This window comes from Terrapene carolina, unplaced genomic scaffold (assembly GCF_002925995.2).
Source record: "Terrapene carolina triunguis isolate 2854851 unplaced genomic scaffold, T_m_triunguis-2.0 Scaffold66, whole genome shotgun sequence".
Lineage (NCBI taxonomy): Eukaryota > Metazoa > Chordata > Testudines > Emydidae > Terrapene > Terrapene triunguis.
This window is the reverse complement of record NW_020664417.1, coordinates 25,085,998-25,096,993: the sequence shown is the minus strand read 5'-3', so window position 1 is coordinate 25,096,993 and position 10,996 is coordinate 25,085,998. Positions and strand designations below refer to the sequence as shown.

At 37.7% G+C, this 10,996-nt stretch overlaps 1 protein-coding gene across 1 annotated transcript in view; it reads right to left on the bottom strand.

The window, feature by feature from the left end:
- Positions 1 to 239: 239 nt before the first annotated feature.
- GUCY1A1 (guanylate cyclase 1 soluble subunit alpha 1) overlaps positions 240 to 10,996 on the bottom strand; it is a 47,752-nt gene continuing 36,995 nt past the window's right edge. The window contains exons 5-9 of the mRNA XM_024211403.2: positions 9,062 to 9,771; positions 6,939 to 7,424; positions 6,224 to 6,367; positions 3,746 to 3,900; positions 240 to 1,177 (exon numbers count right to left, since the gene is read on the bottom strand). Of these exons, the coding sequence (XP_024067171.2) occupies positions 976 to 1,177; positions 3,746 to 3,900; positions 6,224 to 6,367; positions 6,939 to 7,424; positions 9,062 to 9,771 (1,697 nt within the window). The 3' untranslated portion in view covers positions 240 to 975. The remainder of the gene's footprint in view (positions 1,178 to 3,745; positions 3,901 to 6,223; positions 6,368 to 6,938; positions 7,425 to 9,061; positions 9,772 to 10,996) is intronic.

Below are 10,996 nucleotides of genomic sequence, written 5' to 3'. Positions count from 1 at the left end.
GAGTGAACCGTACATATTTCAGAGTCCATAGCACCTCTACATTATTTCTAGCTGAAGTATAAGATCATATGTTCAAAGTAATATGTTTGTGTCCTACACACTATACAGTCCGCTTGGAATTTCCTTTCTATGTAAACACTCTACATTATGTACTATTACTTCCTTCAGAAGAGTTACAAATGAAATGACAACAAAAAGAAAACATTTATTGCTATGATACATAGTATCAGAGGGAAATAATTTTTAAAATAGGGTTTAAAAACTCCAAAAACTAAAATCTTATTTGATTACAGAGGCTTTAGTGTGTGATTATACAATATTTGAATATTCTATAAATATTTATTTTATGCACAAAGAAAACAAATTCAGGGAACAGTAAGCATCCATACTCTGCTGTATATACTGTATTAGTTATAATTAGCAACCTGATCCATCAAGGTGCTGAGTGCCTTCAATTACTGTTGACTTCAGCTCCCACTAGGAGATGGGCAGCACCTCACAGGCCCAAAGATGCAATGGAAGGAGTTATTACAGTAATGGGTGTTTCCTTTTTCTTACAGAGCAACTAAGAAAACTGCATTTTAATAGTCACTGGTATGCACCAGCACACCAAACTGCATATGACTGCATCACTTGTACACAACATTTTTTGATATACTGTATGTACAACATGTTTAGAATTTTCAGTACAGGTAGAGTTGAAATGGTCGTTATGTAGCACAGATTACCACAGGGAAAAAAAGTACTCTTAAACAGTGTTTTAAATAGTGAAGTTGAAATATTATTTTAGTGACTATATATCGTCTGGCAAGTAAAAATAAAAAGTAGTGTCTGACATACTTCCTGAAATTTTAATACTGGCTTTCAGGTATTAACAATCTAAAGTGCTTTCATGTTTCATACTTTTTTAAACTCTCAATTTATACAAAATTAAAATATTTATAAAATTCTTTTGTAAATGTGTGAATGTACAATTTAGTCTACCCCTGTTGCCTTGCCCAAGAAATTTGCATTACCATCTTCAAAATCTCTCTTTTGAAACCAAGGCTTTGAATTTGTTCCTTGAAGATAAGCATCCAGAAAGTAACAAATACCAGGAATATCACTGGGAAAGTTTGGAGGAAGTTCTTCTCTTGAGCGAGGTGTGAACACAAAATCTGGATATTCTTTTAGCAGCCTATGAGACAATTAAAATGACTTGATTAAATATGAAATCAAACATTAACTGCTACTGCTAGTGACAACATTCGTCTTTTTACATGTCTTGTAAATTGGAGCAGAATTTGTTCCAGTATCTATATGTTATTTTAAAAGAGGATATATTGTCTTGCTTATTTAGCATAACCTTTGCTCATTGATTGACATGCTGGTACATGAGATATTCAAACAGGAACACAGTCTCTCCTTTTTTGTCCATACAAGGCATGTTTGTATTTCCCCTTGTTCTAAATGTACATGATAGATTTGTTGTTAACATTTTAAGAGACTATTTAGCATTAAATAATAAATCAAATTATTATATAAACCTGGCACCAGAATTCATCTTTCAACCAATGAGATACCGAAGGATTTGTCAAGTAAAATATTTAGACCTAATATTAAATATAACCTTTATACTATTTTACACAAACTTCCACTAAAGCCAGTCATCTCCTCTGGCATCTGAATTACAAACAAAAAGTTTACTTCTACACGTTAGAGATGATTGTTGACACTACATATGTGAAGTTCTAAGACACCTTTGTGCGTGAACTATTAAAAGGCTGCAAGAATACATGCAATCATCAACTTACGATAGTGCTGAACTGATAGGGAAAGGAATTCTCCATCTCAGCCAAATCCCTGCCATCACAACAGGCCTGACTGAAGGTCTTATTGAAGGTCCATAGATTTGGGCTCCTTCACACCAAGGGAGGTAGCAAATTCCATAATCAAGCGCCCCGCATTGAGAATGTCCTTCCCAATGAAGTTGAGAGACTTGGTGGGTGAGGTAGTATCGTTTATTCGACCAACTTGTGAAGTTGATCCTATAAAAGATATTACCTCACCCACTTTGGCTCTCTAACATCCTGGGACCAACACAGATACAACAACACTGCATACTTCCCCTTGAAGTATAAATCAAGGAACTATCAGCTCAAACATTCCAGTTGATCTCAACTGCCAGGTAATACATGACAAAAGAGATGGACTTGAATACCTAGGGTCCAACTCACAAGGACTCTATAGATCAAAATTGGCACCTTGAATTGAACCCAGCAATGAAGTGGAAGCCAGCACAGTCTCTGAAACACAAGTAAAATATGGTCTATGTACAAAACACTGCTAAGAAAGCAAGCAAAGTTTCCAAGTGGTCTTCAGGTGTAACCCTAAGTAAAGTATATTGCAATAATCCAATCTAGAAGTGTCACAGACATGAATAATGGTGTTGAGGACTACATCTGATATGTGACTACATCCTCACCAACTTCTTTGCCATGTGCATATAGACAAAAAAGCATTCTTGGCCACCAAAGTTATCTTGACACTCTGAAGAAGCTAGGGATCTAATAGACCTCCACTGTGAGCTAGAGGAACAAAAGGCAGGGTACCTCCTTAATAGAAGGAACAAATATCACTTCCCCATTGTCTCTGGTTTCTTCCCCCACCCAACATCATCACCTCAGACTTTATCTGAATTCATTTTTCAACCAGCCCACTCTTATTCAAGCCGTGATCTTGGCCAGATGCTGGAAAACCCAGAAGATTATATCGACCTGGGGATGTGAAATAAAGACTTAGAGCTGTGTATAATCAGCAAATTCAAACAAACCTCATTATTTCCTCTTGAGACCTCAAATATACATTCAAAAGGAAGCATGACAGAACAGGATCCTTCTGTATCTCACAAGGGAGAGCCCTCTAGCTGACTGATTGAATAATCTCCTAACCCTGTCTTCTGGGCCCTCCCTGTGAGAAAACAGCAGAGCAACTTAACTGCAACTCTGTGTCTCTCCAGCAGTGTCCACAGAACTGTCAACAATGCCTTGTGGTCAACAGCATCAAGGACTACCGACAGATCTAAAAGAATCAGTATGGGCCCCTCATATTTGTCCATCACTAGAAGATCATTAATTAGGGTGAACTGAATAGTCTGGGTTTCATACTGTCTAAAACTAGATTGAACTGGGGTCAACAAAATTTGTATAAATCAGATGTCACTGGACTTGCTTCACTACAATCTTCTCAGTTATCTTCTTTAAACAAGGAAAATTCAAGATCTGGTCATAGTTGCCAAGCTTGTCAATGTCTAGAGATGTTTTCTTAAGGAGGAGCCTACCAACTGTTCAGTTAGGTTGTTATTTTCAAAGGTGCCTAAGTGAGTTAGGTTCCTAGCTCCCATTGAAAATCATTTAGCTTAATGAAGACCAGATACCAGGAGATGAAGAAAAAGCAAAAGATACAAAGCTTCAAGGTTAGTAGCAAAATGTATTTCAGTTACCGAGATTTTTCTAAATAGGATGGGGAGAAAATATGTATTAGCTACTCAGCCTCATTCCACACTTTGCTTGCTGCTGTCCAGCTCCTGACTAAAAATAATCAAGGTACAATCATGAGCAGTAAGGTCAATGGATAAAATAGGAAAGCAAACAATATTTTGAAAAGAAAATGAAGGAAACAATTGTGAAAGTACTAAAGAAACAATCACTAGTTTTAATTTTTTTTTTTTTTTTTTTTGGTAACTATACGCTGTAAATTACTGTACCTGTAAGTTGTTGGACTGACATTTATTTTCCTAGGTATACTGCAAGACTCAAACTTGTTGGCAAGGGTTACATTGTTTCCAAAGAGACAATAACGTGGCATTTTAACCCCAACAACTCCAGCAAAGACGGACCCAGAATGGAGGCCAATACGCATCTTTAAATAAAATATATAAAACAATATTTGTTAGCTAAAATAATGTTGAAATCAGTTCATTTTATTGGTTTATTCATTTTATCAGTTCATTTTATTGGTTCCTCCTTAATTAGAATGATCATGAGGTGGGGGTCATCTCCTTTAGATGCACGTATTTCATTTTCATTAGCGGGAAGTAAACCTGCTCAGGGAGAGACTAAACTGCTTAATTTTACTGCCCATAAATATTAAACAGACATTCATTTGCTTACATAACTGTGATCAAGTTGGTCTCTACAGCCCTAAATTGATCTAGAAATTACATCAGGAGACACAATAACTCTCAGTTTACCTTCCTGGGTATTTAGAGGGAAGGGGAAAGATGGGCTGGTGACATGGTTAAATAAATGTAAGAAGCATTGGGTTTTGTCTTAAGGTCAGAGTCTGAGCTCTAAAGAAGGAAAATTATGACACATACACCATAGTTCCAGTGGTAGAAGTGGGCATACCTAGAATAAAGCCTGGTTCTAAGGTATGGGAATTGAGTAATTGAGCAAACATGCATAGGTCGGTTGGAGTATGCAGGAGTCTCTTTCTGTAATTAGTATTAGGGTTTGCATAGTTTGCTTATTTGATATTGTTTTTTGTGTTCCTTCTGTTTTATTTGTTCTCCCTTTAAAGGACTTCTTATGTGAACTATTCTCTCACACTTAGAGAGGGTCTCTCCAGAACAGTGTTTTGGCTCAGTGGTGGAACACTGGAGAAGCTTGCACTGCTACTACTTGTGCTATACCCATTCTTTTGCATCTCTACAACTCTCAATTCCACACCTTTAACAAGAGCTGAACTGATGTTCTGTATAGTTTTAAATAGAATATCAGAGCACCCTGAAACAAAAACAACATCCACCATACAGCAGAGCCCACAGATGTCTGAGGTATGGACACTAATATAGCAGTCTAGCTTAAAATAAGAAATTTGCAGTCAGGCATCTTTTTTTCAGAAAATTTATTTAAAAAAATAGAATAACAAAGCTGAGACACAGTGCACAAAACAGCCAATATTTCCATCAAGAGATCAAAAATGGAGGAAGCATCACTTTCATTTATAAAAAGCGTCCATTTGATGCTTGTAACTTCTTATGCAGTACACATTATTTTCTGCAAATCTTAAATGAATTTTATAAATTTAATAGTATCTGTCTTTCAAAACTATGACATCAGCAATTGTGATGGAAATTGTAAACTTCTTCATTAAATATTGTTAAAATGTTTCCAGCATCTTTCTAATTACATTTTATATTTTTTAAATTTGTTGTGACTTATAATAAATAATGGGACCTGTTTATAACAGAAGGGTGATGTTCTTGCTGATAAAATGTGGAGAACATACCCATCTCAAAATAAATTTTCTTGGACTTCTATCTGAGCCACAAGAATTATTTTAACCCCCAAAAGAGGGAATGTATTTAAAAACACATGAATAAAGATCCAAGGAAATGTACTCAAAAAGAAAAAAAAATAATGACTAGGGTCTCAGAGGCCTATAGACTTAATAAAAAAAGGACCCAATCCAAAGACCATTGAATTCAATAGAAAGACTTCCCTTGACATATGTATTTTGAATTAGTGCCATATTTAGTACCTCCTGATGAAACAGATAAAATGTTTAGTTGACCATTCCCTTTAATTCAAACATGCACAGGAGTAAATTGGTTCATACTAGTCCCATTTTTTTAATGAGATGTAAACCCATGCCTAAAATTAAGCACATGCTTTGTTAAACTGGGGCCTTACTGTATTGTAACCCCACCATAGCTGACTGAAGTTTTGCCCAAGTTGATATTAATGGTTTAACACAAAACTGTCATGTTTTATACACTCTTGCAATAAGGATTATTGTTGTCCTTTTGGTGATTCATATTCACCCACTGCCTCAAAACAGACCCTTCCAAATGTAATTTTCTCAAGGATTTCATTTGAGAGAGAGGGGCTTAGTCTCCTAATTAAAGTACCATAGCAGAATATTGCACATCCAAGGCAACTTTGTTGCTACAGAAACACTGAACAACAGAACAGTAATGTTCTGTGAATGATTTCAGAGAATTTCAGTCCTCCTAGTGGATTTTTAGAGTTTTGGTTTAATCTTTCCCTTCCTTACAGAACCCTAATCCCTAAAAAAATTAAAACTCTGGTCCTCTTGTCAGACCATTCCCACACTCTCCCTGTTTGTTACAATTATTAAAAATTACGTAGGTGACATTTCATTGATGACAAAATAATAAACATTTCCACCCCAGCAAAAATATCTATGCATGAATATGTTTCTAATATATTTGCCTGACCTTGATAGGCTCTCCATGGGGAGACATCACCTCATCTGACAGCTCCATCATCTTCAGTGCCATCAATGCTATTTGAACAGCGTGTGTCTCGCTTTCTTTGTGTAAACCTCCAGCCACGCAATAAGCATCTCCAATGGTCTCCACCTAAACATATACATTTGTCTCTTACTGTCTATGCAGTATGAGATGAAGACAATATATGGCATGGTTTTAAATGCTCTCAATAGGCCATGCCCTGCAGTTCTTACTCAGACAAAACTGCCACTGGATTCAATTGGAGTTTTATCTGTGGAAAGACTGAGTCCTAAAAGATAATTGGACCAAATCCTGCAAAGAGCAATTGCAAAGACTGCCTTGCACTGGTGATGGCAATTGCTTTTATTATGCTAAAATACTTCCTCCCCTGATGTGGGACTCTTACACCTGCTTTGATCAAATGCTTACCCCAGATACACACCAGTGTACCTGAGAGCAGAATTTTAACCTAAGGCCTCTAACTTTAAGCAAATTTCCCACATGATTGCACAATCAACTGACTTTGTAGACAATCTCTGTTTCATTTTGTGACCTGTCAAACTATTATAGTTAAGGTCTGTGTCAAAATAATTTTTCAAATCCTATTATTCTCTATACCAGCTTAGTCTCCCTTTCCTTCCTTCCCCCCACTCCTCCTCCGACCCCCAAGATTGCCATAGAAATGCAATAAATTCTCTACCTTGTAGACATCTAGCTCTCCGCACTGGTAATCAAAGCGAGTATAGAGCTCATTAAGCATGGTGATAACCTGCATAGGTGAGCACTGGGCACAGATGGCAGTGAATCCTACAATGTCAGAGAAAAGCATTGTGACATTATTAAATTTCTTGGCTTGCACAACTTGTCCCTGCCACAGCTGCTGAGCAACCTCACCAGGAAAAATTGAGCACAAAAGATCTACCGTCTTCTTCTTCTCCTCTTCCAGAGCTTGGTGGGCCATCTCAAGAGTAGCTTTAAGCTTTCCTAATCTCTTCTTTAGTCCATCTTGAGCTCTGGCTTGTTCTCCTATCAAAACAACATCCCTCAGTGCATTATGAATTGGAATATCAGAAAGGTATAATCCACGTCCTGTAAAATCTTCTAATCTGTCCACACAGGGAGATCCCAAGAACAAGATGGCACTGGATTCAAAAATATAGATCATTTGGCCTTTAAGATCCATTACCTGAAACAATAAAAGAAAGAAGAGTCATCCACAATATTTCAGGAAGGGGAAGAATCAGGGCAAACAGTTAGGCTGTATCACACAAGGAACAGTTTGGTCCTATGGCCTTGTATTTTTAAAAAATAATTAAAGGGAAACATATGGTGCTGTGCTAAAGCTCCCTTAAAGCCATCCAGTGGACCCTCTCAATTATTAGAACTACTGTTGGCCTCCTAGGTGCCAGGGTAAAGCAGTACTTACTGATAAATGCCTATTTCTGATATCGTATCAGTAAGTGTCAGTGTATACTGGGGAGAAACCAATAGCCCAGAGCATAATTTTGTGCATTTTTGGTGTGCATTTGTTGATCAGAAACCTATAGATTTGAGGTAACAATTACATTATCTGTTTCATTCACCAACTTATTAATGTTTGTCTGTGTGTCTGAAGGAAGAGGGGAGGGAATCTGCTTCTATTTCAATAGAGGAACTTTACAAACTAGCACAATTTAAAAATAAATAGGCATAAGTAACACGAGCATCATGTTTTAATTATCCACTAAAGAAAGCAAAACGTTTTGCATTAACTATTTTCTTTTGTTCCCTTTTCACACCTAATCATATAGTATGTGAAGGTATTGCATAGCTTTCAATAACATTGTACCTGCAAAGGCAAATGTATCTTTTGAAGGCACAAACGAATACACACACTTTTGGAATCTGTCATCTCTTGTGAGCCTTTGAGATACTGCCTATTACTGTATTTGAGCCACCAGTAAGAGAAACGAACCTTAGCTAAACTCACTAAAGCAGCATTGTCATTTTCCCCCACTTTAAGGTAAAAATTTACTAAAACCTTTAATACATAGGGTTCTTGAGATGGTGGGGCTGAATGGCTCAGCTACTCATTAATGGGGTTAGAAGCCCATCACATACAAGTCATAAGTTTGAACTGAGCACAGGCCAAAAGCTGCTGTCTGAGCTACAGTGTCTCAGCCTGTTTGCCAGTGATGCAGTGTCCACATCACTAAATAAATAAATATATCACTAATTGGCATCCATGATGACACTGTCAGCAAAGGTATCAAAGGCTGAATGAACCTGAAGAGTGAACTATCCTCTCACCCTCTCCAGATCAGGGATAAGGCAGACTAGCAGGACACTGTGGTAAAGCTTTCACTGCCACTTTCTCTGCCTCTGTTCTGCAGCTGCTCTGTCACTAAGTGAATGCAACTGTCTCCAAAGGGACAGTGCTTCCTTGGCTTTACTTTTCATCTCAACAATCCACTGTTACATTTTCTTAACATAAACAAATATAGGGCCAAATCTTGCAGTTCTTATTCAGATTAAATTCCTAGGGAAGTTAAAGAGTTTTGAGTGAGTAAAAGCTTCAGGATTTGGCCTACATTTTGTTACACAACCTTCTGTATCTGACTAGAGGTGAAAGTCTAGTCTAATGTTTCCTGGAGATACTCAAGTTTCGAAAAGATTGTTATTATAATCATTATTTTGTAGTATTAGCTATTGGGAGGCAGAAAATCTAAGATTACAGACTGTGCCTTCTTTATAGTGGCTATTGATTTATAACCCTACCTCCAATAAAGAAAAGAAAAGCAAATAAATGCTTCACAGAAATAATGCTTATGCATCGGTTCTTACCCTTGATGACTTCTTAACAGCATTGTCCCATCTCTTCACTCGTACGGTAAACTGCATATTGAGCATTGTCATGATCCCACTAAATGTGCAGTTTATTCTAGGGGTAAGAATTTCAAAATACTCCTCAAAGTTAGGATTTGCTAGAAATTCTCTCCTGTTCAAAAGTCTCCTTATCCCATTGCCAACTTGTAGAACAGCCATATCCTTGTCAAACATGAAATGAAATGGGAAAGTTTTACAGAACAGAGAGGCGGAAATCACAAGAGAGGACTGTGGTTTACATGGAGATAAGGAAGGTCTTGTGCTTTTGACTAGTACAGAGTACAACAAATATGGCTGGTTAATAAACTCTGTGCAGTCATTACGAAAGCAGGGGGGCATCAGCATCACTTCCACTTCGGTTTCATACAAAATATGAGCTGCTGCCTTAATAATGCCAGGCAGAATGAGACTAGTTATTTTCTTAGGAAAGAAACAGTACACGTTTAAGAAATCTTGATCTTTTTCCAGGCATAATATGGAGGCTTCCTCAAGTTTGCTCTTTTTGTCTGCTTCTTGGCAATGGCCACTCTGCTTCAGAAGAGTATTGAAACTGTTCAAGAAGTCCTTAAGGGTTCCTCCAACAACTCCTAAGATGTGTTCATCCTCTTCATAACATATTTTGAATAGCTCTTCACCAAGAGATTCCTTTACAGTTTCAACTGGAACACCTACAAATGTAGACCCACATTTCAGTCAATCACTTTGAGTTTCAATCCTTCTTTTCGCCCCAGCACTAACTCATACCCTTCTAGCACTCTACACTTCCCCATCCCAGCACAGCCTTCAAAAGAGACTCTGGGTTAGAAGTAACTTAATTAAGTCATAATATCCAGTGACTGGGAAACACTACAGAGTCTGGGTAGAACTTGCACCCTAACCTCTTGTTTTCTCCTTATATAAACTCCCTTACCAAATACAAGATTTGTCTCAGCTAAACATCTTCTGCCCAGGAATGCTGAATTGGACTCCTCAAAACTTTGCCAGTGTCATTCCTAATCAGTTAGTAGGTCTTGCTATTGAAGGACACAAGACTCCACCTTCCCTCCAGAGATGCAGAAAGACACTCTTGATGGGAGCACTCTTGGCTTCAGGAATTAAAGCATATTTTGGCACAGTACTTACCTTTAGGTCAATAAGCTAGTCCTATATACAACACAGCTAAAAATAAGACAGGGACTGTTCATGTTAGAAAAGAGATGACTAAAGGGGATATGACAGAGGTCTATAAAATCATGAATGGTGTGGAGAAAGTGAATATGGGAGTGTTATTTATCCTTTAACATAACACAAGAACCAGGGGTCACCTGATGAAATTAATAGGCTGGCAAATATACAGAAGTACTTCTTCACACAACCCATAGCCAACCTGTGGAACTCATTGCCAAAGGATGTTGTGAAGGCCAAAAGTATAACTGGGTTAAAAAAAGAATTAGATAAATTCATGGTGGATAGGTCCATCAATGGCTATTAGTCAAGATGGTTAGAGAAGCAACCCAATGCTCTGAGTGTCCCTAAACCTGTGACAGCTAGAGGCTAGGACTGGATAACAGGAATTAAATTACCCTGTTCTGTTAATTCCCTCTGAAGCATCTGGCACTGGCCACAGTCTAAAGACAGAATACTGGGCTAGATGGACCATTAGTCTGACCCAATATAGCTGTTCTTATGAGTTTCATGTTTTAGATCAAACTTGATCTGTTCTCCTCAGTCTGCAGTAGGCTGCTAGTTATTTAGAGGGTAGTACAGATTCAAACAAATCTGGATTTCAATTTCAATTGAAAATGTTTGACCAGCCATATCTGTAACCCACTGGTGAGTATGTGTAACACAGGGGTCGGCTACGTTTGGCACGCGGCTTGCCAGGGTAAGCACCCTGGCGGGCCGGGCCAGTTT